Below are 27926 nucleotides of genomic sequence, written 5' to 3'. Positions count from 1 at the left end.
TGTGCTCTTAAGCTTTATAAGACTGAAACCCTCGAATTCATTAATAAAATTCAAAAACATATATTGCCTTTTGGAGGTGTAACTAGGGATATGGTTCTAAAATGCAAAATGATAGTTATATTTTTGACATTTTGTATGTTTTGTTTAAGGGCATTTGGTCCACTCTGGTGCCATGAAGACATCACACCCAAAAATCAAAATTCAAAGAGTGCTGAACAGCTCACTAATTTTCTACGTCATGTTGTATCTGTATTTAAAGATTCCAAATCAAGTACTTTCTCCTATTTCTCCAAACCCCACTTTCAGCATTTTCTTATAATGGAACTCATTTTTTCCCAATATCCTACACACTGTGCACAGAGATACATTCATTCCTGCATTTGGCATCCACAGCAAAAGAATCTTCACACAGAGCTTTGAAGCTTCCTTCAGATGTGCCTAACTGTGTGAGAGTTACTATCATGTATATTTGCGTTATGTTCTCTCAAATAATTCCCCAAGGTCACTGTTCGTGCTTCATTTATGTCACTAGAATTAAACTATGGCTTTCATATTAATTTTATTTGAAGCAGGCCATGAGCAATAAATCTTATTAATGGACTGTATTCAGACTCAACCATGAGAAATTGCCAGCCTTGCAAACTGTTTTAAAAAAAAGAACTTTCTAATAAAATGCGTTTGATTTTAAAAGTCTTTGCTAACATTTATTTCCTCTGCCTCTAAGCATTCAGTATGCTGAACATAGTGTAACTCTTACGCAGACTCTAGGAGCATTGTAATATTGAAGCCCTTAGCTGAATTCCAATCAGATTAAGTTTAGCCTGGGCTGATTTGTGTTTGAATTCGGTTCCTCAGCGTAATGCAAGAACTAATGGTCCTTTTTTCACACACCAGGCTGCTCATATTAAATGAGGCTCACCGGCTTTCCCAGCTGCTCCTTAGCACATCACACAGTCTGAAACATTCCAGATTTGCCATATCTCTTTTCATTTTCAGAGCATGCTTTCTAAAAAAAACAAAAAATGTTGATAAGTTAAATGAGAAGTCATTCCAGGAATAGAATTGCTATTTCTTATTTGGATTTTCCTCTTCGGAGCTTCTTTGAAACATTAAGACCTCTTACATTGGTATTTCCCTCACTTAAAAGTCTCTTAATCATTGAACATAGTCCAAAGGAAGAAATGTACTGTATGTATGCCATTAATTTGTCTAAAACTCTCTATTGAATGGAGATAACAAAAATGAGAAATGACACAAATGCCTTATACTGTGTTCCCGGGGGTGCTTCGCGCTGCTTAGAGCCTGAGTCTTTTCACATGTTGCCCAAGATATTTTACCCACTAATTTCCTCATACATTCTTGCTTTCTGCCTGTTTCCACTATAGCACAATGAAGTGTGTTCCTGGAAACACTTTTATTAAGGGTCAAGGTAGCATAAACTGCTATAACAAACAACTCCGAAAGCTCAGAAGCTTAACAAAATAAAAGGTTATTTCTGGATCATGTGACAGTTCTGTGTGGGTGATCGGCAGATGGCCTTCCACCTGCTGCTTCAAAGATCCACCATCCTATGGCACTGTTAGCTCCTACACTCAGAGACCCCTACTACACCCTGTCAGCCAGCAGGTGGGGAGAAAGTGAGCAGAGGATTTCTCAAGAGGAGTTTACATGCCGGCCTTGAACTTGGCATTCAGTGCTTCTCCCCACATACCACTGGCCAAGACTCAAGCACAGGGTCATACCTAACTACAGGGAAGGTTGGGGAATGTAGGTGCACCGTGTGACTTTCCTTTTCTCTCTCACACATTAAATAGCTTTTCTCAAGGGACACAGTCATGGTGGTTGTGGTGGGGTTCTGCGATCCTATTAGCATAGTTCTAGCATCATGATTTAAATAAAATTTTCATTGCCTGAGGACTAATCCCCCACATATAAAATGGCTTAATAGGAATGTCTTTTGAAAAACTACATAAAGACATAAGATCGGTTTTAAATCATGATCCATTCATAAGTTGTGAACTGCTTATATGGTTTAATCATGTGTTGACCACCCTGAATATGTCTGAGTCCATTTTCCAGGAACCTTTGATTACTCAGCAGAAACATTTTCTTACACAGTCTATGTGTCCCTAGACTCCAACAGTCAGGTGGCAGCTAAGAACAATGACACTGAAATCTCTCTCCTGTTCTACTTCCACGGGTCAGTCAAATGTGCCACTGAGCCCTCTATATCACGGAAACAGCCAGAATCACTTCGTCATGTTCTCTGACTCCTGCAGCCAGGTTTTCTTCCTGCATAGAGGCACAACAGGGTAGAGTTAGTTTAATGGCCCAGAATTCAATCATGGGCTTTACCTTACATCTGCATTTCCATCTGGTCAAGAGGTTTTCTGATGACAGAGTCACTTCATGCTATTAGAAGAACAGATATGAAGGAAAAAGTGTCACTGGTGACTGCCCGCTTTGTAATGTTCCCGTTTCTCTGTCTGCATGTTTACAGACTATTCTGAAGAGCAGAGACTTTGGGACAGACCTGGTTGTCTTTAGAGCTGACTAGATCCACAAGTATTCTGAAAATCTGTTCCTAGCCAATTCTCTTATGAAAAAAAACAAGTAAAAGTATTCTTTGTAAAAAGTAGTCAAGAGCAATGTAGAAAAACAGCAGGGTAGTAAATAATGATATATTTATTATTAGCACATACTGTGAACCAGACACGTACTAAGATTTTTTTTACTGTTTAATTTTCACAACTGTCTGAGATAGATGGCTGTTATTCACAAGTTAAAAATCAGAAAACAGACTCATAGAATATAAGTTTCTTTCCCAGAGTCTCAAAAACCCCTAATGCAAAATCAAGGCTTAGCTTGCTCCAAAGCTTCTAACTTTTTCTGTTTTACTGTGCCTCCTTAAGATTCATTTAAATTTGCTTTTTTTATTTTAAAGAGGTAAATGAGTACCACCAGCACGTAGCCCTGTGCTGTTAGCCCCTTTTGAACTTACAGATAACTGACGGCCCAGTTGCAGAGTAGCGGCTGACGTAACTCTCTCTTAGCATCCTAGGTTTTCACCTGGAGCAGCATTTGAGTGAAGTCGCATTTCAGACAGCACTTACAAGCTCTTCAAGACATTATGCCAGTCGGTCATTCCAGATATTCCAGGCGCTCAAACAGCCTCTGTCTGCACATGCCTTGTCTGACCTTCTCTCAAGACTGGTAGAGGTGATTGGAGAACATGGAGATGAGATTCAGGTACAGAAGAAAAGACCACTGAACCCATCCTTCTCCCATTTCAAAGATGAGAAGTTAACAACTTTCTCTGAGGCTTCTTTGGGAAATTACCAGCCACTTGGACAAGTACAACTTATTTAAAAAATTTCAGAGGTTGGCATTCATATTTACAAAAATCACTTACTCCAGGGAGCCTTGCCCTCAAAATGCAACGGATACTGTTTGATTGAGCCAGCAACTGAAATCCCTTGGTGATTCCTTTGTGGTTGTTGCTGTTGGGTTTTTTTGGCAGTGAATGGAGGACTTATTTGGCACTGTTCTGTCTTTCTGCTACCAACCTGGGATGCAGTTGCACTATCTCTCCACAAGAGAAGGGACCTCCATTGTATCTGTGCAAAGCACCATCCTCTGTGTATGGTTAGCCTTCAGTTAACTGAGAAGAGCTGAAGAAATAATGGAGAGAGGAGATGCCACACCTGTAGGCTGGGGACCCCAGATCCTCGGGAGCTGGGCGGGTTGAGAACCAAGGACATTGCAAGCTCAGTAGCTTGGGCCAAGCCCTTCTTTTCCATCAGAAATGTCCCTGCATCTCAGGAGGCTGCACTCCTATAGACTCTAGCTTCTTTTCCTCCTTCTGGCACTGGAAAGTGCTATTTAAACTGCCACAGAGGCACAGCCCTTCTCACGCCTGGTCTCTTAAACTCTGGCTTGCAGACATTGTCACTCTGCATGTCAAATGCCCATCATCCCCTCAGTAGGGGAGCATGCTTGTCCCCTTTATTCTTGCCCCCTCCCTGTTGAGTTTTAAATGAGATTGATCTGTTGAGGACCTCAGACCTAGGGAAGGAAACCTTCATGACTATCTGCTAACTCCTAAGCCATCGAATTTCCTAAAGGGCCTTTACAGTTTGCTTTTAGACTTTGGAAATTAAAGTATCAGTGACTGTCTAGCTTTCAATGATATTAACATTATTTGAATAAAGTTTGCATTCATTAAATATGTCTTCAGGAAGTTAATAGGAGTTATAAGCAGTACAAAATGTCCTCTTTGCACGCTTGGCAGGGTTATGTAATGGAAGCGCTTCTTACCTTGGAAGCTGCTGTGGATAACTTGTCGGACTGCCTGAAGAACAGCGACCTCTTAACGGTATTATCTCGGTGAGTGCCAGATTAAGACCACTTCAAAATAAAATGTACTGTATTGAGTACTTAGGAGATGCCTGGACTTTGGGCAAAGTCTAAAGAAGAAATCTCATTTTTAAAGTCTAGTTATAACTCGAGAAAGTATATATGACATTTTCTTAAGTTAAAAAGAAAAGGAAGCTGCAACACACACATTATGTAAGTATGTTAAAACATCAGGACAACAGACAACAAATGCTGTCTCTAAGTAGGACAAGTATTAATGATACTTCATTTTCATTTGTAGGTATTTTTTCAAATGTTATAGTATTCTGTGTATTACATTGTAAACAGAAGCTAAAGCTAAATATTATTTTTAAATTATACAAAACTCATCTGAACCATCACTATAAAAACAATTAGAATAAATGTTGATTTTATGTAAAGAAATTCCTACTGTAGGATCTTTCTTTTTTATTTTTTAATTCCTTTTGCTCCTGCCATGTTCAGTCACCCATTTCAAATCATTCACAATTCCATATTCTGTTTGTGTAATTGAGCTCATCTTGCTTGATATTGAGTCAGTAATGTGATATCACATTAAGCCTTGTTTCATTTTTAAATTGAACATTTTTTATAGATAGGTAATTTTAGTGTGATAACCAACATGATACATATTTATGTAAACCTACAGATTTATCTGAATCAGTAAACATTTATTAGAGGTACTTCAATTTTAAAAATCAGTAAAAGTTTAGCAAGAATGTTGATAAATTTTTATCTTTTCAGCTTGAGAGAGAAATCCTTTTTCATAAATTTCTGAGGTATAAAAATGTTACTCTGAGAAATATTTGCTACTTTTTTATTTCTAGATATCTTTTCCATTTCTGTTCTCCCTATCAGTCAGTTGGGAGACTATTAAAGTTTATACCTATCAGCTGCATTTTACTTCATAACTACTCTTACCAAATTCAAACAAAAAGTAAATAAAATATTAGAAAACTTTATATCCAACTGCTTATTTTTTTAACCTGTTAATAAGTGGAAGTCAGTGTTAGGTTTTATTGTTGTTAGTTGGTGAGGGTTGTTCTGATAAAGGTGTGTTTTTACATGGCTTTAAGCTTAAAAAGCAGGGAAACTTTTTCTGTTAAGTGTAAGAATATGGGTGAGTGGGGGAAGGACTGGCTTTCCACTGAAGCATGTTGGCTTTCTGTTGAACTTTTTTACTTTTATACCCAGCTCTTCATCACCAGATTTAAGCTCTAACACTAAACTAACAGCAAGCAGAAAGAGCACAGGACAACTGAACATAAACCCCGGGACAGCCAGTGGCAGTGCAGCAACTGGAGAATGAAGCCGGCATCAATGAAGCTTCTCTCTGCCCAAGAAATTTGGTGTCGTCGACCAATCCTCGACCTGCCTCGCAGTGCCACCCTGGACAGAATTCAGGCCTGTACCCAGCAAGCCCTCTCCTCCAAAACCAGAAGCTCATCCTCCTTGAAGGACAGCCTCACAGACCCGTCGCATATAAACCATCCAACCACTCTGTTGGCCACCATCTTTTGGGTCACAGTGGCCTTGATGGAATCTGACTTTGAGTTTGAATACCTAATGGCCTTAAGGCTGTTGAATAGACTGCTGGCTCACATACTGCTCGGTAAAGCTGAGAACCGGTAAAAACTGGAGAAACTCCAGGCACAGCTCAAGTGGGCTGACTTCTCAGGGTTGCAGCAGCTGCTGCTGAAAGGATTCACCTCCCTTACCACCACCGACCTTACCATGCAGCTTTTCAGCTTGCTGACACCAGTGTCCAAAGTATCCATGGTGGATTCATCCCGAGCTATTGGTAAAGCCAACATCACTTGAACAGTTCCGTTCGTTGTTGTGTTCATGTTTAGCACAATAAGATTGTGTGGTTTCAGTGCTTTTAACAATTCTGCCTAGAAATGGTTCCTTGGAATAGTTTGTTTCTTCTTTTCAAATTATCCATAAGTCTTAAAAATTATTTATATTATAGAAGATGTTTTTAAGGCAATAACATAAAAGGGACAGAGGTAATATATAAGATATTTATCATTTCTTTATGCTTTCCATATCAAATTGCAGATAATGTTTATTCTGTTGCTCTTGGACAGACTTTTTTTTTTTACCTTTTCTCAATTCCTAAATCTTTTTTTCATAGTCTTTTATTTTCCTCTTGAAAATTCTCTTGGATCCATTGTTTTGAATTAAACCAAATTAACAAACTATAATTTTAATACCATGGCATGCAGGCCAGAATTCTTATCATGAAGCTACAGCTTCACACAGTGGTACTAAAACCATTTCTCATCATTCTAAAGAGTCTTTTTTATTACATGAGTATGACTTAAATTAGTTGTCCTATATCCTCTCATAGAAGCTTTTCTTTTTTTATCATTTGTATTGAAATACCATTTATATATTTTATTGATAACAGATGAACAACTTAGTGATTCATCAATTATATACACTTTTAAGGTGAGAAATGTAGTTGCTGTCACCATACAAAGATATTACATTATGGAAGCTTTTCTTAAAATACGTTTCTTGATAAAAGTTTCAAACTAGTGCTTCAGATCATTTGAATCAGCTTTTTCAAACCTGTTCAGTCAACCGTGTCAGTCAACCGTGTTCACAAACAGTCCATTGCAAGACAATCGTTGTATCTTAAAATTACAAATCTATTTCATTGCCTCCTTCGTAACAGGTGTCATTATTGATTGTCCATTTTTGCTGGATTTTCTGCTGGATTGTGTTAAAGCTGACTCACAAGACTGCTTTTGCATCATCTCAGAATAAAATATATAATATTCCTTCCCACTGTTAACAGCTAAAATTTACCCTATTCAGCTCTCTCCATTCTTTCTTCTCTAATCCAGGGTTTCCACTGAACGTGATATGTCTCTTGCCCCAGCTGATTCAGCATTTTGAAAATCCCAATCCATTCTGTAAGGATGTAGCTGAAAGGATTGCTCAGGTATGATTTATGGTCCCATGCTCAGGCAGAGCCATATGGATCCTTAGGAAGGCCCAGTGTTGAACAGAGATTACCAGGCCCAGAGCAGGCAATGAGTTTCACAAAACCTGAAAAGAACAACTGATATTACTAGTAATTTGCATCTCTGCATGGCTGATGCACACTGTCTTTTATGGTTTCCTTCTTGAGGAGACAGGTAAAGAATTTGTGAAAATTATTCATAATATCATAACTCATTACTATGAGAGGCACTTCTGCAGCCTACCGAAAAAGGTTATCAATCTGATTTCCAGACAGCCAGAATTTAGAGCAAAATCACTAACTTACCTTCCTATTCATCAGGCTGTTTTATCCCTAATTGATTTTCTTCTCTTAAAAGGTTTGTTTGGAAGAGAAGAACCCCAAATTTTCCAACCTTGCACATGTCATGACTCTTTATAAAATACACAGCTGCACGAGGGACTGTGTGACATGGGTCAATGTGGTCTGCCGATACCTTCACGAAGCATATGCTGATATTACCTTGAATATGGTTACCTACCTGGTGGAGGTAAGCTCTTCAATTGCAGGTAAAACCTATTAGAGTTCCCATGGATGAAATATTTATGTGGAACTGGTAGTAATGCTCTTAACTTCATTTACTGAGTGCCTGTTATCAGTTATCTAAGATGCTCTGTGGAATTACTTTAAATCCTCCCAACAACCCAGTGAAATAGATACTACTGAGAAGAATCTGAGGTTACCTGAGCTCCCATAGTTTAAGGCAGCAAAGCCATCCTTTGAACCAAGGTAGACCTGCCTCCGAAGCTCAAGCAACCTTCTTTTTACCACAACAATACCTGTCACCACTTGGGAGAGACAAGAATGTTTTATCCTAGTTGCTCTGAGTGTTCAAAACATACTTAAGGAATTACTATGTGGCTTGATGGGTTTGGTGGTCTTTGCTCTTACCTGATTAACAAAGTGTTTATTTGGAACTAAACTTTTTGTTTTCATCTTATGTATTTGTTTGTAAAACTGGAATAGGATTTTTGTTCTCATGCAAACGTGTTTCTAGTACAATCGTTACAAGCATTTTGGGCAAGTGAGAACCGCACCCCCTTCCTCTAGCTTCATACATGAGGTCACAAAATCAGTGGGGCTAATGGCTGATGGAGGCTACCTTGCTTTGGCTTTTCAGGGTTGTTTTTCCTTTGGGGCTATGCCTTCAGACCTCTGGCTGGGCCTTTTCAGAAGTGCTGAGGATGGTACATTCTAATTTTTCTTTCAGTTGGGTCACTAATCCAAGATGCAGATAGGTTAAAGAGTCAAGTCTCCACCAGACTGAAAGCCTCTGCCTAGGACAGGGCCGGTTATCTCTATAGCTGATCATCAGGTCTCAATCTTTAGAGCTGACTGTCAACATTTATAGTTGATCCTGCAGGATTCTGATTTGCAATACAGATCAGCAATACTTGCGCTATATTCACACTCGGAACAGTCAATGGTTCGTTTGCTCCTTCCACACCCCCATCCCTGGCATTTTAAAGAACCTCTCCCAAGTGCCACCCTGCTGCTCATTTTGATGATCACCTCGGTTGCATCTATCCCTGCAAGAGTTACTAAGACAGCCCACGCAGACCTCGGCAGCAAGGTGCTCTGGGATAGCCCTTGGCAACGCCCTGCTTTTAAAGGCAGACAATGCCTGTTTTAAAACAAGATGAAGTGTGAGAGAGCAAAGGAGGAAAAACTTGTTTGGATCACTAGACATAAAAGTTCAGAAACACAAGTGGGATGTGGTATCTATGTAAGATGGAATATTATTCAGAGTTAAAGAGGAATGAAGTACTGCTCATGTACCCTACAACATATACGAATCTTGGAAACATTATGCTAAGTGAACTAAGGTAGATACATAAGGGCAAATATTAGATGATTCCACTTCTATCAGGTACCTAGAATAGGAAAATTTACAGAGACAGAAAATAGAATAGTGGTTGCCAGGGGCCAGGGGCCAGAGTAATGGAGAGTTCCTGTTTTATGTTACAGATTTTTCAGTTTGGGATAATAAACAAGTTCTGGACACAGTGGTGATGGTTGCACAATGGTGTCAATGTACTTATTGTGACTGAACTGTCCCCTAAAAATAGTTAAACTGATAAATCTTTTGTTATGTATTTTACCACAAGAAGAAGAATAAAAATGGATGACCTAATTTGTTCTATTCAGAAATTGTCACCAGAAATGTTATTATCAACTTAAACTTCCCAGCATATATAATACATATCAGCTCCTATTTCAATTGCATGTTCTTTCAGGTATTGGCCGGGTATATCCATATGATTTTAGGTGGTCATGGTAGTACTCCCATTGAGCCTTCTCAAGTAGCCCTAACATTGTACGTATTTTTCCCGTATGTTGACACGCTCACGTAGTGTCATTTTCAGTAACTCTGGAATTCCATTAGGTTAATGTAGCACCGTTTTGCTTAACCATGTCCCTTTTGCTGCTTATATTCATAACACTTTTCTATTACAAATGGTCCATTTATGTAGACTTTAAGGTTATATTTAAGTCATTTCTTTTGGTGACATTTCCCGAAGTAACTATCCTGGTTAAGGGAAGAAATAAGGTGGGTGTTATTTTTTTAGTTCTCCTACGGACTTCAGAAATCGGTCTACACCCTTTCCCAATTCACTATAACTGTGGTGTATAAGCATTCAAGTTTCCCATATCCCCACTAAATTTTATCATCCCATTTATTCATTTTGTCAGTTTAATATTTTTATTGGTATTTTCAAATTCTTCTCTTTACATATTTCCTTTCTGGTGAAGATGTTCATTTTTCCATGTAATAGGTTTGCATAATCATTTATGTCCTCATATGTTAACTGCTCAGTTTATTTCTTTTGACCACTTCTGATGTGGAATTTCAGCATTTATTTGAATCATTTCTGTAATTTTTTACTTTGAACAGTAATCTCTTATCATGTCTGTCACATAAATTTTCTCATTATTTTGCTTTCCTTTTTGAAAATATCTTTGATATTTTTTAGGAGTAAATGCTCATAACTGAAAAATTTCAAAGGTAAAGAGAACTTAAAAAAAAGAAGAAAAAGAAAATTCACCCAAAATGACTATCTTATCTAGAGAGAAGCACTATTAGCATGCTGATGGATTTCTTCCCAATGTTATTTCTATATAACACATACTCATTCACATCAATAATGGCATCATCTATTATATAGAAATTGTATGTCCTTCCTCTTTTACTTAATATTAAATATACTTAACTATCATTAAAAACTGTCATTCTGTTGACTACATACTTCATTCAATTCACCATAACTTATGTACCCATTTCCCTAGTGTTCAACATTTAAACTGCTTACAAAGCTTTCTTTTTTTGTGGGGGCAGTTTTACTATTACAAATTATGCCTTGGTGAAATCTTATATATAAAACTTCATGTCTTTCTCTAGGTTTGGAAAAGTTCCTAAAAGTGTAATTACAATTTCAAAAGTAACTGTGAACCAGTCCAGTACTCTTGATCTCAACTGCCATATTATCCAAGTTGCATTTCCACCCATGTGTAAGATTACCCATCTTACATCTGCACCAATATTGACCATTATCAATGTCTAATCTTTCCCAGTTTGATAACTGGTAAATTGTACCTTTGGTTGTAACTTGTGACCTTCAGTAATAAGTGGCATTTGATGCTTTCCTTTTGAAATGTATTTTTTTGTCTTCCACTGTGTGAATATTATGTTTATATATTCAGACCTGCCTGCACTGCCTTGGATATCTCCATTTCTTCCCCAGTCAGAATTTTCTTTTCCCTCCTAAGGAAAGACATGATTATAGAGGTGTGGGGAAACACCGGGGCTTCTGAGAGGAAATCTGGTGTCAGACTCACTCACACTGTGCCCCACCTCCCACAGCTGCTGCAGAAGGGCCTGCCTAGTATGCAGCAGCCCCTGCTGCAGGTGATCTACAGTCTGCTCAGCTACATGGATCTTTCTGTTGTTCCTGTAAAGCAGTTTAATGTGGAAGTTCTGAAGACCAGTGAAAAATATGTGCAAGTGAGTTTTTTAAAAACTTCACCTATGAACCAGAGTGTTTCCAGAGTCATTCCAGAAAAACAGGAGGAAAATATGTAGCTTGAATGTGGCTACAAAGCTATATGGGCGCCAGGCCATGCGTTTACCCATTGATGCCTGAAACACGCTGAGAGCCATCAAATGAGATGGTTGACCAGCACCCTGAGTGATATACTGAGGAGAAAGGACCAGATCCTCTGCTTTCCTGAGCCTGCAGAGAACACGTTTCTGCCTCTTCAGACTAACAGACTGGGTATTGTACACACACACCCGTCTGGGCGGGCATGGACAGGGTCTTTCTTATGTGTGGTATTCTATTTCAGAGAAGTCAGAGAGAGAAGGAACTTGCATGTGCCAGGTTCTGGGACAGATGTTTCAACATGTGAAATGGTAATTCAGAAGTTAAAATTGTCACTGTAGAGTTGAGGTAACTAAGTTTAGGAAACTTACATGAAAGAGCTTGAAAATACTTTATCCAACAAATAGTGTATTCGGCAAGCTTCAGAGTTCAAAGGCAAGTGTTAAGTTTTTTCTGCTTAAATTCATCGACAAAGCCACATAATGCAAATTTTACACGTCCTTTCCCATCTTAACTTCACCAGTCACATTACTTGAAGAAATTGTTTAATACTAAAAATGATTTCTGAGTTTTTTTTTTCTGTTTTCAAGTCACAGTGAGCCAGTAATAGTTTTGCCATATGGAAGGCATTTAGTAATACTCTACACTCACAGGAGGCCGAGGGTCAGCTCACATCTTTCTACTAATTGTGTGCCCTGCCTAATTTAAACAAATCATTGTATTATTAGATTGCCTGTTCTATCTTAGGCCTCTGGGCTGTCTCAGGTGCTCTGAATCTTATCTTGAATGATGGCTCATTTCACACACTATGACCTCCCTTATGCAGAATTGAACAGTGAAGGAAAGGTGTTTTATTTCATGTGCTTTTAATCCAAAGCCTGGGCAAATAATAATAACAACATTTTATCAAGTTGGTTCATTTATGTTCAATATTTTTGTGGAAGAAGCACCTCAGTTGGCCTGGGGGTCGTGAGGGAGACACAGATGGCGAAACCAAGTGAACCTTCCGGGAATAGTGGGCTCCTGAGAGGCTGATACAGAGAACAGGGGCTCTTACCTCCTTCCAGGATGAGGTAGTAGCATGAGCAGAGGCACAGAGGCTGAGAGACCTTGCCTGGATGGGGGACCTCCAGCGGTAGCCTGGGGGAGATAACCTCCGTGGGCTGCGCTCAGAGAGTGTGGGCTCCCCGCTGTCCACCAGAAGGAGCTGTTCAAGGAGGCAGGGAAGTAGTACGGTCTGAAGAGTTCTACAAAGGACACTGAGGTCGGAGTGGGGATGATGGACTTCAGTAGCGTCTGCATCAGTAAGCCCAGTTAAGAGGCTTTGAAAGAGGCCAGGCAGAGACTGGAGAGGACCTAGCTGAGCCAGTGCCAGCAAGAAAGGAGAGAGAGAGCAATTTAGGAGGTAAGGAAAGAGGAGTTAAGGATGGCCCCCAGATTCCTGGGTTAGGTCATGAGGAGCACATGGGGTGAGAAGAGAAGAGGGCTGAGAGCAATGATCAGGTGCCCAAGACAGAAATGGCAGGAAGGGCCAGAGACGTAGGAGAAGGACTAAGGAACGCTGGAAGCTGGAGGTGCAGAGAATTTGGAGAAGGAGTGAGTAGTGGTCAGCAACATAAAGGCATTGAGGATTATTTTTATTCAAATTGAGGCAGGGCTTCACTAGCAAAAATGGTACCTTGTTCTTATAAACATTTATTTGAATATAAACTAAAATTGATCTTTTATTTGCTTGTTTCCTAAATGTAGCTCATCTTATACATAGATTGTCTTGTTATGTCTTTTGTCTTTTATGTGTCATGGAATTTCCTTCACTGTTGGAAATCTGTGAATTCTGACTGGTCAGAAGGAGTTTGAGTAGCTGGTGGTATATTTTTAAAAATGAAATTATTTCTTACCACTGAATGTTTTATTTCCTTCAGAGTGTTCACTGGAGAGAAGCTTTGAATATCTTGAAGCTGGTAGTTTCTCGATCTGCCAGCCTAGTTTTGCCTTCCTACCACCATAGCGACCTCTCAAAGATAGAAATACATTGAGTATGGACTAGTGCTTTGAAGGAATTGCCTGGAAAAACCCTGGACTTTCACTTTGATATTTCAGAGGTATGTTACCTATTTCTGTAAGCTCTAGCATGAATATTTAGTGGCAGAGGTCAAAACCAATTGCCTGGGTAAAGGGAGACTGATTTTCCATTTATTTCTAATGAGGGCTTCTAAGGCTTAAATTAGGTTCTGTTTTTTAAGAACCCATTGAGTGTTATATTCACCTGAGGTCTCAATTGATAGCTTCTAACAGTAGAAGCTAGCCTAAGTTCTATAAAAACATGTTCTAAAAAAAGAAAGATAACTTTCATAATATATACAATTGTCAAATCAATAAGTTACACACCTGGAACTAATATAATGTTATATGCCAATTATACTTCCATTGGGAAAAAAAAAAGAAATCTTTGTAAAATGGAATGATCTTAAGCATTTTAAACCATGACCTTCACTCATTGTTTATCTGACATGTGTCACATCCTCTTTGTATCCACGACCTTCTTCTCTGAACTGAGGCCAGACCAGCAAATGACAGAGATTGAGAGGAATACAGAATCTGTCCTTATGGCTGCTCCCCAGAACCACACTGCTTTTTAAACCAGGAAAATTATCTAAATTCTTGCCAAGGGAGGAGGGACCAGCGAACCAAGCTAGGATCTGGAAGTTAAGAAAGGGCAGAAAGTGCCCAGATTTACCTGCTGGTCCATTAATGAACATGTGGGAAGCCTGTACATAACTGTTTTATTCTAAGATGTAGAAACGCTTTGCTTTCCTATGTCTCCTATCCCATGATCTGTAAGACCCCCAAAGCAGAAACTACGATTTGTCCATTTTGTAACCAAGGTTTGGTATGGTATCTGGTGCGTGTTAGATACTTAATACTCTTTGACATTGCTGAATTGAATAAATGACTAAAGGAATAAACCAGGTCTGCTCATACGGGAATTACTTGGTCTGTTAGGCAGGGTACAGCTGGATTGGGTTTTCTCCCACAGTGGACTCATAAACTCTTACTATGTCATTGTTCAGGATGAGATATTATTTTGCTGCCATTGCAATAACCTGCATCTATAGTTAGTGTATGTATATTAAAGTATCAGATCAATACTTTTCCATTTTTAGCATTTTTTTTGCATTGCTACCAGTGGGGGAAAGCTACTTTTACTCTGACTTAAGTTTATTCTGTTCAAAAGAGGAACAGAAAATGCACATCCAGTCAGCTGCACACCTCAGAGACCCAGCTCTTCGGGACTGATGGGCCTCGCAGAGCCAGGTAGAAAATTACCAGCTGGTTTCTGCCATGTGCAAGTATAGGCCCGTGAACAGATTCCTGCAGAGGTGACCTGTTTGGGAGGAACATCCTATCCGGCCACCACACGCCAGCATGTGAAATAAACTCTCAAGGAGTGAAATTTCTAAGGTGTGCAACCCAAGTACCTCACTCCGGCCTCATTCATTTAAGTAATTGAAAAGATATAAATAATTTAAATTTTCAAATAATTGAGAGTATATAAAGATTGCTGAGTGAAGTCTGGGAAGAGGGGAAGGAATTTTAGTCTCTTGTTATAACTATAAAAAATCCCATCAAGCTTACACATCTGAAAACTGACTCTGCTTTCCTGAATGTTTTGCTTCTAGTCTTTACCAGTGGTTTCTAAAATATGTTTAGGAATAAGCAACTGAGCTGTCTTCAGGTGCTAAAGAGGGTGGGAAAATGCTGAAGATGCAAACTGATTTAGAACATCAGGAAAATTAGCCTACTTACAACACTGAACTTCTGTAGTCTGATTTTTAATCAAATAAGCAGTTCTTGGCTGCTGCTGGGTAGAGCAATCCCATATTCTACAGTTATTAATGAGTAGAAGAACATGTGCTTTTGTGTTCTTTATTTTTGTCAAGACACCCATCCATCATGGGGAGGCCATACGATGAGTTGCAGAACTCCGGGTGTGAGGGGAAGCCCAGGGCCGTGGCTGTCACCAGGAGCACGTCGTCCGCCTCATCGGGCTCCAACTCCAATATCCTTGTGCCTGTAAGCTGGAAAAGGCCCCAGTATTCTCAGGTATAGACCCCAGACTCCCAGTACTGGAAGGGAGTGTAGGGGACCTATTGAGGCCAGCTGCCCATGTGATACAGGACTCCTGCAGTCACCATCCCAGGGTGCCCTTCCAGGAATCGGCCCTTCAGGGAGACCATGGCATTCCCAGGGACCACTTCCATCCTTGAGCAGCTCCTTATGGTGACTTGAAGTCTGATACTTTGTCACCTGTCCCTGTTGGTCTATGTTCTCCTAAGGCTTAGAAAATGAAACCCCATCTTTCACATGGCAGTCCTCCAAATATTTAAAGAAGCCCTACCCACTCTGCCACTTACCCAAATGAGTCCTCTCTTCTCCAAATAATAAATCCTTATTTCTCCCAGCCAGTTCTTTGTGATTGGGCTGCACAGCCAATGACCGTTCTGGCTGCTGTCCTGTGAGCATGTTGTCTGGCCAGGGTTTCCACACGCAGAAACCAGGGGGGCTGCCAGGTTTCTCTGAAGCTCAGGTACCACAGCCAAATACTCTTCACTCCGTGGGGGGCGGCCTCACAGTATGGATGTCATGGGGCTTTTTGTCAAGTAAAAGCCTTCATTATTCAAGGTTATTTTTGTGACATGTGACGTAAGCCCAGTGAGAGATTACCTTCAGTAGAAAGGGAAATCATTAACTCATATATCTTGGCTGCAAGCACAGCTAGACTTTAGTATCAAAAGTTAGGAACTGGATCCTTAGACTCTGTCCCTCTCTCTCTCTCCCCCTACTTCCCTTCCCCATCCTGGCCCTGTGTCCTCTTCCTAGATGTCATTGTCAGGCAAGCCCTTCCCACATGAGGCACTGATGACTTCTGGTGGGTGCACACTGACATGGTCTTTGGCTCCGATGGTTTCATGACAGGCCTTCCCTACCAGAGGCTGTAGTAAATCTAGAAAAAGGACTTTTGCAGCATGTGCAAAGGAGGCAAAGCCCCGGTTAGCGGGAGAGGAGCTGTTGCCGGGATAGAGGGCCTGGGTTACTTACTGGGAGGAGGTGAAGTGGGTGCTGAGCAGGGAAAGCACTTGACTACATGCCCAGCTGTAGGCATGTAGGCCAGGGAAATGGCACATGGAGCATAATGCCTGCTGGGACATGGCTGGTTTTCCCTGAACTGTTGGTAAGGGACTTTCTGTACTTTCTTGGGGATTTGGAAAGGAGAAGAAAAATGTGCAGCCCGATTCTGTGTTCCTCTCTGTTGATTCCTCCCCAGAAGTCAAATGCCCACTAAAACTTAGAGAAATAGTTTAGCAAACCTGTAGCCATACTTCAGCACCAAGGACCTCCTGTCTTTGACCTTGAAGACACCATATTGAGTGTTCCTTCTATAACTTGGAAAGAAGGATGCAGTGAACCCAGTTCCATTAAGAAGGAAAATCTTTGAGTGCTGTGGCCTCCTAGCCATCTCCACACTAACCGAAATCAGATGAAAAGGGGAAAATCATTTTAAAGAGATTATTTAAAGAAGGTTGCTTTAAGAGCAGTTCTGAAGGACATTCACGTTTTTTAGGCTTTGACCATCATTCCCTCTCATTCCCAACTCACCAATCCTTCTGAGACCTAGTCTGTCTATGTCACTGGAAAATGTAATGGTTTACAGAAGATCAGAAGGCTGTCCAGAAGATCTCTGTGCTTAAGTGGCTGGGAAATAAGGTTTATGAAGAAAAGCAAAAGGAATCGAATCCGTCCAACTTTAGGAAGACTGAGCTGAGAAAGGTGGCTTGCCAATCGAATTTCTTACTTCTGCAGCAAGTAAAGTCATTCTGCCATGGGAGGAAAAGGGGTTTGTGTTGTGATATAACAGATTTAACTTTGGTGTAAGGAGCATCTTGCTCATGCTGAAACATGACATGCAAGAAAAGATTACTAAGTTGAGTAGGAATGCCCACTGCAGAACCTAGGGATTGATTTCCACTTGGGAGAACTTAGATCGGCACCATCCAGTAGAAACACAATGCAAGCTTCATTGCGAGTGTTCTAAGAGTCGCCTTAAAAAAAAGTAAAAAGAAACAGTACAAAAGTAATTTAAACAGCGTATGTTAGCCTAATGTAGCTAAAATATCATTTCACTATGTAATCAGTTTTTTACAATTATTAATGAAATATTTCACTTTGCTGTTTCATTCCAAGTTTCGTGTGCTTCACATCTCAGTCCTCACTGGCCACCGGTCAAGTGCAGGAGCCCTGTGTGGCTAACGGCTCCTGTAGTAGAGGTGATTGGCTCTCAGGACCTCATGTTTAAACCTGCCTGTGTGTTTCTTTTCCAGAAGAGAATGAAAGAGAAGCTGGTGCATGTCCTTTCTCTGTGTGGCCAAGAAGTGGGACTGAGCAAAAATCCATCAGTAAGTTCCGTCAAGTGTCACTTGGCATACCAACATCTTTTTTGCCTTTGACTTGTTTTTACCTTGGGTCATATAGTTTAGAGTCAGTTCTGAAGTACAAGTGTGACAGCCACCACCTAGGTCAAACCCTAGGTCATTTCTCTCTATACCATGGGTTTTAATTTAGCCTAGTTCAGAAAGAATGAAAGATATTTTTATTTGCTCCAGTTTGCAGATGAATACATGTTTTCATTTTGAAACATTTATTGTATTTCTTTATAAATATTCCAGACTTCCTTAAATTATTTATGTGTGACTGTGTCCTACACCACTGTATGTAAGTCCCTTTGGGGTATAATTTTACTTTCTGTACACACACCAATTACTCTGATATCATTATTTTACTCATGTATAGTAAAGGTGAAAAGAATGATGTATCATCATTTTTTTCTCACATAAACTTCCAATGATGTTAGCTTTAAAAAAAAAACATGCCATTAGGCTATGAAATAAATGAATAATGGAAGTAGTAGAAATTAGCTTCTGAAACTTTTAGAAAACTTAGGAAATTCAAATTGTTACATGTGTGAGTGTATGGTAGGAGAAGCAATACAAATCTCAGGGAATGGTTTCACCACATGTTTCCGTTTCATGTATATCACCAAATCTGTGTTATTAACAAAAAAAAAATGGCAACCCAAATAATTTCCCAAATAGGGTAAGAGTTAGCAAAGAATTTCTCTGTGTATCTCTTTTTAAAAATCCCAAAATGTATCTAATCATATAGTTCGTGAGAGGGAAAAATACTAGAGGATCAGAAATACTTGCTAACATGCAAACTGATATAGCTTATCATCTCAGAATGTGCTCCAGCCAGCCATGAGCTAAGGTCAGCTGAAGTCAGCTTTTCAGGGTTATTGATCAGTGCATTTATTACTGCTCCTGGGACATTATTTAGCATAGAGGGGACGAGATAGTGGCAGAGGCAGAAGGAGCCATGGAGAGAGAAACAAGAGCCCTTTGTCACTGCAGTGTGGTACTGGGAGCAAGGGCCATTTCTTACCGCCATTGTGGCTGGCACTTTCTCCTTCAGATCTAACCCTCCTTCTTTTGGGCTGATGCCTTTCTAGCAAGAAATGTGTACCTGGACTATGTTAGAAATAACAGAAGCAGCACAAGACAGGGAGCTCTCAACTGAGAAAACCAGAATTCTAGTCTCATCTCTCCCTAACTAGTTGGCCCTCAATGCTGTTTATGTTGCAAACCCATCTGCAGTCCCCAGTGCCATGCATGACACTGTGTGTCGTGCATCATTTTATGAGAAGATAGTGTAAACCATCTGACTGTTCTTAAACCCTGATAAAAAAATTATATTTAAAATCCATTCACTTTTTAATTTTGAGATACATCTATTATGTTTAAATTCTTATAATTTGCTTACATTTCAAGGAAGGCCAGATTATAATGGTTAATTAAAGAATACTGCTCACTTTATATATTAGTCTGTGTTCAGGAGAGGCCACAGAGTAAAACATTTACAGTTTATTTTTTCTACAAAGTTCTACAAAAACATAATTTGCAGTTTATTATTTCTACAAAGTTCTATAAAAATGGCCCAGTGAAAAAACCTAAATGTAGAAGTTAATTTTGAAATGTGAATATTCTAATGGTCTTAATTTTTAGAAATGTCTTTGTTTTGTTAAATCAACAGGACAGGAATTTTGAGTATAAATTATGAGCATGGCTGGTCATCTAATCTCCTATAATTTAAATGAGCAAGTACTATACTTCATGGCTTCTGATTCATTTTTCTTACCAGTTCCTGGCTTATCTCTAAAAGGGTAAAATCCTTTGTGCTTTTAGTTCATGCTACAATGACATATCTATCTGGGTATTAAAATAGTATGTGATAATATATATGTAATGTGTATGTGTGTGAATGTGTTTCTAACAATTTCTAACCTCAGTCAATTCAGACACAGTGGAAAGTTTCTTGACTGCCCGAATTTATCTGTGAACACATGTTCAGTTCACACACACACACACACACATACACACAGTCAGCTCGGATCCAGTCTTCATCCATTAAGAGGCAGCAATTTCACTCTTGAACATTTTCCTAGTGCATTGACTTATATCTTTGCAACAAGTTTAATCAGAAGGCACCTGTCCAACATAAATAGTCAGAGAATATTCTAAAAATGCCCACTTAAGGAATTCGGTGTGTACTGGAAATCCAGTGCTGTGAAGAGCTAATTCCAGTTTTCTGCAGCACAAACAACCGAGCCAAGCGCGGTTTCTCAGGAGAGCTCTCCTTGATGCCTAGGTGATTTTTTCATCGTGTGGGGATCTCGATCTGCTTGAGCACCAGACAAGCCTGGTATCTTCTGAGGACGGCGCCCGGGAACAGGACAACATGGATGACACAAACAGTGAGCAGCAGTTTCGCGTCTTTAGAGACTTCGATTTCCTAGACGTGGAGCTGGAGGATAGAGAGGTACAGCATTTCCTCTGTAAAACCAATGCACCGTGTCTTTACCCCGACTAACAGAACACTTTCTTTTTCCTGCTAAATAGTGAGTTTTTATAACAGTCTTTAATTGGAAAGCTGTAGACTTTATTTTGAATCAACTTATTCAAAGCACAGCGGCTCAACTTTGGCAAAAGTCACCACACCCTTCCTGCCTGAGCCATGGCAGAAGCTGCCAAGTTATTTCTAAATGGCAAAGATCTGCCTTTTAGTGACCGCACAAAGTCTGCGTGTGTGTAGTCCAGAGATGAACTTTTATAAGAAAAATCACAAAAACCTTCAAGTTCTGAGTCTGTTCACAGCTACCTGGATAAAACATGCTAAGCATTTAATTACTTTAAAGGCAAAACCGCTCTAATTTGATCACTTCAAAGCTGGCCTGCTCCAACATGAGAGGGGAGGCCTCAGACTCCAGTAGCTCTGTGCTGTTTTTACTGGAATCATTAGAACCTGAAATAAGATAGAAGGCAAAAGACAGCTCTCTGCTTTAGGTCAGGAGCTTGCGCTCCCAACACCTGGAGCCGCTGAATTCAAGTCTCAACGGGCAAATGCCTTTGCGTTTATTTGAATGATGATTACGGTCATATGATGCCTCAGTTATGAATCATGCAGTTGACAACTGGTAGTGGAAGGAGGAACATCATCCTGTCTCATTTCAGGAGCTCAGGGGCACATTCTGGCTGAGAGGTAGTCTTCTGCTTCCTAGATGACAACTAAGGTCACTGAAGTGAACCAGCCTGTGTAAAAATGCCTTGTATCGAGATGGCTCGTGGTGGTGCTCAGCATACTCAGCTCACATCTAACTAAGCACAATGTATTTCCCAGATGCAGAAAGGCTAGTTCTGATCATCTTACAGTTAAATCGAAGGTCCCAGTACAAAGTTTATCATATCCTCTGGCAGGTAGGCACCTTCCAGCATCATTGTAAACTTGTGGGAAATGATGCTCCAGGGAGCTCCTTACCTTCCCTAAAAGGACAGGCTTGCTGCCCCATCTGCTTATGTTGAGGTGAAGCCAAGGAGACGTCTGCTTTTGTCCCTCCCTGGCCCACTGATGACCCCGGGGGCCTGTGCCAGCAAAGGAGAATCAGGCCCTCAGAATGAAGGATGGTTTCTTTACTGGTTCTTTCCCTGGAAAGCGAGCTCAGCAGACGTATTCCTTACAGAGGACAGACGCACCCACGGCAAGGCATCTCTAAGATCAGTGTCAGCTTTTCACCCTGCATTGTTCTAGAACAAGTGACAGCACTTCAGAGTTTTTTAGCTATTAAATCATCATCAATGATGAAGACGCTGATCACTAAATGCAATGAGGAGTGTTTAAAGAGCCCTAAAGCAAAATGCAGGTATTTTTAATACTTTTAAAATGTCTCTGAGCCACAGAAAATTAAAAGATGATATACCTGATCCAGGCAACTGACCTAATCTTCACTCTTAGGCTGGAATTCAAGCTTGGGTTCTCTCTTCTCTCGAGAAGTTAAACTGAGCAGGGGGAAAATGATGAAGAAAGAGACATCATTTTCCAGTCTCAGCCAAAGAAAAATGTGTTATGTGAAGTGACCTAGCAGGAATAATATAAAGTGGAGAAATCAGGCACAATTTCAGGACAACTAACAAATTTAGTTTCTATCAAAATAGAGGAAGAAAAAAATCTGAGATGTCCATCACTTGAAAATAAATATTATACAAATATTTTTCAGGGCCAGTAAATAATGAATACTACACCTTGCTTCTAGAGTTCTCTATACTGTCCTAGACAACAGGAACTAAAAAATCATCATGATTGTTTTATCTTAAGATTTTATAAGAAATTCAAGCATGTGAAAGTATATACTTTATCCAAATAAAATAAACCATTTAAGAATGGTTTACTCTTTGTCAGTAAGATTATAATAAGGGATTCTGGCATACTTATAAGAGTGGCTTTGGAGACAGGCAGGTCTAAATTTGAATTTCACCTCTACCACTGACCTACCTATATGATCTCAAGCATGGATGCAGTTTCTCCTGGCTTCCTAATTTATTACAATGGGTATGATAATACCTGCCTGTATAGTTGATGTGAAGAGTTAGGTATGATAACCTATGTGAAGCTTCAATCCTGGTATTAGTCACCCATTGGGCATCCAAAATGTCTATTCTTTTGTACTGCTGCTGATGAATAATTTCAGTATATCTTCAGCTGAGCAAGTTAGGCATTTTTGGCCTCTAGATCAAAGCACAATTATCAAAAAAAAAAAGACAAGCTTTGTTGTCAGGTTTACTCCTTTTCATCAAAGAGTCTCAGAATTTACTGACAGATACCCATAAGGGTTTGCCTTTGAACTTTTCAGAATCTTTAAAAGGTGCTGGGTCTTTGCTGTTAATCGCACATCAGCAGCAAACAGGTTAAGATGCAAACACTTTTAGCTTTGCGAGCAAGATCAGGTGATGCCTTCTTTTTTTTCCAGGCTGATGACCCTTATTTGTTTTCCCATGACAATTAACAGTTTTCTCACAAATAGAAACTTAAACATTTCCCCAAAAAAAGTGTTGAGGGGGCCAAAGTTGTCACTGAGGTGGAAAGCTATTTCAGAAGTTGTATTGATGATTTGTTACCCGAGCTGCATTATCTTCCACTGAGAGGTTTAGAATTCCTGGTGTTTGATCCCAACTTTTCTCTTTAGGGTTTGTGTATCTGCCTTTTTTTTAAGTTGCACCTACTGAAGTATATATTGTTAACACTGTTAGTGGCTGTTGTGTTAAAACTAAGACAAATGCACTTGAGTATCTTTAATATAACATTGTAAATAGACCTCTTTATTTGTTTGTCTGTCCATTCATCTGCTACCCAGGAACTTCAGGTAAGATGATGCTGTTTTTAATTCAGATATGCTAGTAGACATTTTGCATCATTGCAGATCTGTAACAACATAATTGCTTTTTTCCTCCCTTCTAACATATGTATGCCTATTTGTACGCACATTTACACTGATATGTGTGTGGTTTATGAAGTATTTTCTATGGTTGCTCTACTATGGAAATATTTCCTAAAGTATAAAATACAAGAGAGGTTTAAAATCTTTATATGCCTAGTTCTGAAAGTTGCATGATTACATCTGAGGGAAAGTGAGTTTTAAAATATGATCCATGGAAATCCTGTAATATTGATTAGGCAGTTGTACAACTGGATTGGTTTCATTGTTAAATTATTTTATTAAAGGTGAAGTGAACAAGCAGTATCTAACAATATACCACAGACACTTCCAGTGAATCTTTCTATTTTCCAGGAATTAGGACCTATCTTTCTAATGGTGACTATGTAACATTTCATCCAAATAAGGATGCTTTTGCAAGTGGAAAAAAAAGTTCTAATAATAATTAATAATAATTAATCCAGACAACAGGCACACACCAGCACCATCCAGGGCAGATTGGCCTATGAATATTCTGTATCTATGTCATATCAGATTTACTTTAAGTAGGTACAGTGGGGAAACATATTTATACCTCAATACACCTAATTTCCTTCCAAAATAATTCTTATGTGACAAAGCTCTGATATGAAAGAAGTTATTTAAAGGATATTATTTTCAACACTTCCAGAGTGTTCAATAACTAATACTTTCTCATCTCAGTATAAATCCTGAGTGGTTATTTAAGTTTAATAACTGACATATGCAAATTGCCCATGAGGCCTAATTAGCCATTTTCTAACTTCTCTCACACACAGGAAATCTGGCATAATCAGTAAAATGCTGTTCTGATTTTTGACCTTGTCTGTAACATTAAAATGCAAATCTGATATTTGGGTGTGGGGACGATGGAGGGGGGCTCTCCTAACAGATATTCCTGTGCCATGCTGAGAAGGCCTGGTTGACTTTCAATCACCACGGACTTTAACTTAAGCTAGACTCTGGCACTGTTCCGTCTCCACTCCTCAGCCACCACTGGGGAAACAGTTTCAGCACCTTGGGCTCTGATGGATCTGCTACACCTTCTAGCCAGATATCCAGATGATGTTGCTATAAGAATAGGTTTCCCTGACTACAGTCCTCACGCCTGATCAGGTCAGGTCTTCACCAGAGGTGCCATCCTATCAACAGTAACAGCAACTCTATGGCTGGTGCAGCATTCTCTGACCCTAAACATCTGTGTTTCTCTGCATGCTCCTGTTTCCGTCTCAGGTTCAGTGTGGGAGGCTTCCAGAATTGTTGCCTAAGGTAGTTCATCCAACCCACCCAGTGATTTGGTGCAAGAGAACTGGTTTTGTGAATTTGATGCTTTATATTTACATTTGTATATTTCTCCAGTAATTTTCACACATTTTTTTCTCTGCATATTCTCACTTTATCTTTTTAATTTCTTCACACATTGCATTTTCTTTTGCCTGTAGAATGCTCACCTTTTCCATGTTTCTTTATTTTTTCACTGAAATAGCTATTTTAAAGTCTCATTAGTTAGCCTTTTCCACCAGGAACAAGAATTATTTGGTGGCAACTTGTCACAGCAAATAGAGCTACAGAATATGAAAATCGTATTCTGTCTTTCTCTTTAAAATGAAACAGTTCTAAGAACAATCATAAACATCATAAATGGGGATGAATGATAACCATTTCTCAATCATATCCAGAATGTGTTTAGATTCTTCTCTGTTGCCCTCTACCATGTATAGCCAAAATGAACTTTGGACATGCTGAGCATCTATTATATGAGAGATCTGGGAGAATGACAAGCTTTGTTTCAGTAGAATCCAGAAGAGACAGACCCTGAAACCAAAGGGAAAGTAATAAATTTAATGTCACTACTTTTAACAGTGGCTTGCCTCTCTCATGTCAGTATACTCACTGAGCTCTCATCGAAAAAAGTTAATTCAGTGAAACATGAGATAGTGTTTCAAATGCCTCCTAAGTGAAAGAATTCTGTGCTAGATTTTTTCAGATTACCTATTTGCTTAGGTTAAAACCTGTGGGCTGGGTAATATTTCTCTTCTTATATTTCTTTATTTGCAGAGAGAAAACTAAAACCCAAATTACTTTCTAGGAAAAAATTCTGTTTTGGTTAAATAAATTTGTTTCATATCGGATGGTCTGCAAAGAAAGTCTGAGATACAAACAAAAGCTTTCTTTAACACATGCTCCCTGAGCCCAGTTCTTGGTAAATGAAAATGGACAAGTCAGCCAGAATGCTTGGTACCAAGTCCATCATTTCAGGCCCAGGAAAGTAACTGTTTCCTATAATGGGCCAAGCACCTAAAGGTGAACCAGATGTAAAAGTGAAGCTGTGCTGCTCTGGCCTCTGCATCATGCATGATCCGTCAGACTCAGCCCAGCTGCTCTCTGATCGTCTTTAACTCTGCATTTAATCTGAAAACTGCTGCAGCAGAAACAGGCTGGAATGTTAACCTAATGCTCTTCTACTTAATACCCAGAAGACGTGAAATGTGCTTCAAGCATAGCTCCACCTTTTCCTCCTTCTGAAACAGTACTGAACCCGTGGGGGGGGGTGGGTTATACCTCTTCTGAAGTTGTTTGAATATTGGTCTCTTTCTTACAGATTTTTTGAAACATAGATTATTTATAGAATTTGCCAAAGTCACCTCTTCAAAAGCATAATATTACCTGCCATGCCTAAGAAAAGTGTGTGATCACTTTACCGATGATTTAATACACATTTAGGTGAAAAGAGTGTTTTATTCCTCTTCATGTCATGTTAACAATATGTTTGGTACCAAAGTGGATGAGAGTTTGAGAGTTCATAATGAAAGGACTTACTTCTAAGCTAGGACTAATTGAATATGTGAAGGGGTGAGTGCAGGACGATTCTGGCATGAAAAACCAGCTGACGTGTGATTTCAGGGCGAGAGTATGGACAATTTCAACTGGGGAGTGCGCAGGTGTTCTCTGGAGAGTCTGGATAAGTGTGATATGCAGCTTCTCAGGGAGCTCCAACTTGCAGGAAGTTCTCCCAGCCTAAATAAAATGAACCACGAGGATTCCGACGAATCCTCCCAGGACGAAGACCTCACGACCAGCCAGATCCTGCAGCACTGTGACCTAGTAAGTCGCAACTTCCCCACTGTGGGAATTGGGAGACTGACTTTTGTAATTAAAACAGCAGTACCGTTTCCACATAGAGCGAAAGAAACTTTCCAGAGCTGCTAAACTGAAATCTGCAATGTCGGATGGTGTCTGACCAGTTCGAACTGGCTGCTTCTCTGAGGTTGCAAATGGAAACAAATGCTGGGGTGTTTATTCTAAGGCCTGCAGGTCATCAAGGCCTAGATTTTTTTCCCCCCAAAATAGCTTTTATTATGCTGGCATCTTTTGTAAAAATGCCTCAGACATCTGACGTTTTAGGCAGTATCACAGGCAGACATGTTGAGGTGGTTATGTGAAAACGTGGGGGTTTGGGTTTCAGAGTGCTGGGCCATGATACCTGGCCAGCTGCTATGGTTAGGTTCTGTTAACAGGGAAATATGTACGTTCAACAAAACCCATCGGCCCACAAGTAGCTCGTACAGTGGTTTGTACTCTTATGTAAAGAGCAGTTAGAACTGTTAAAGAAACTTCAGACTGTGTTTCTTTTCTTTACTTTGTCCACAGATCATGTCTCTCTCCCCTTCGGGAACCAATTCCATGGAGTCTCTTACAACGGCCTGTGACATGCCCCCTGCCGACCCTCATGCCTTCCACACCAGAATGGCCAGCTTTGATGCTTCTTTGCCTGAGATGAATAATCTTCAGATTTCTGAGGGTTCAAAGGTGAAGACTTTTGGCAATTAAGTTTGTAGCTTTCTTCAAGAAAAAGTATTTCCAATTTTCTGAGAAGTCTTAGAGGATTATAAGTGAGGGATTATCTTTATATTATTCCTTCTTACTTTTTTGGAAATAATTGAATTTGTGCACCTGACCTCTGTTTCCGAGTTGTTTGAACCACAAACAAGAGCAGCCATCTTCTTGTTGGTTGAGGGAGATTGGATCTGAGTTCTTTGTAGAAAAGTATCTTACCTTTTCCATATCGCATGAACACTGCTGATTAACGGCCAGCAAATTGGCGTCTGCCTGAGATTGCTGTGACAGGAAACTGCCGTTCTTTGTCACGACTTTTATTAAATAATATGCTAAGTGAGGTGTGGGTGTATGCATGTACTTGGGGAAATTTTTTCTTAAGTAGGAACCAGTTATACAATTTTTACATTGATTTGACTCTTGCATTTTGGCTTTCTACTGGAATTTTTAATGTCAATCACAGTATTATGCCAGATTTGCAGAAAACTATCCTAGCTAGACTGCAAAGAAAAGTTAAGGATGCAGTTTTCTTATTTCAAAGCTCAGCTTAAAAAATGTAACAATGTATATTTCATTTAAAGTTTATTTTATCAAAATGGCCATAAAGTATCCTATGTGTAAAACAATCCACTCCCATACTGTGTTAAGTGCCTATATATATATATGCCCATCTGTATAGAATTTT

At 39.6% G+C, this 27926-nt stretch overlaps 1 protein-coding gene across 1 annotated transcript in view; it reads left to right on the top strand.

Annotated features, from left to right (window-relative positions):
• LOC140848869 (protein furry homolog) overlaps nt 1–27926 on the top strand; it is a 249912-nt gene that overhangs the window by 219868 nt on the left and 2118 nt on the right. Inside the window, 15 exon segments of the mRNA XM_073233639.1 lie at nt 150–271; nt 3062–3249; nt 4292–4386; nt 5590–5759; nt 5762–6196; nt 7251–7348; nt 7728–7898; nt 11271–11411; nt 13431–13627; nt 15450–15612; nt 17889–17963; nt 20269–20439; nt 23306–23314; nt 26309–26509; nt 27056–27214. Of these exon segments, the coding sequence (XP_073089740.1) occupies nt 150–271; nt 3062–3249; nt 4292–4386; nt 5590–5759; nt 5762–6196; nt 7251–7348; nt 7728–7898; nt 11271–11411; nt 13431–13627; nt 15450–15612; nt 17889–17963; nt 20269–20439; nt 23306–23314; nt 26309–26509; nt 27056–27214 (2395 nt within the window).

This window comes from Manis javanica, chromosome 1, assembly GCF_040802235.1.
Source record: "Manis javanica isolate MJ-LG chromosome 1, MJ_LKY, whole genome shotgun sequence".
Taxonomy (NCBI): Eukaryota; Metazoa; Chordata; class Mammalia; order Pholidota; family Manidae; genus Manis; species Manis javanica.
The sequence above is the reverse complement of the archived record's forward strand: the minus strand, read 5'-3'. Positions and strand labels throughout refer to the sequence as shown.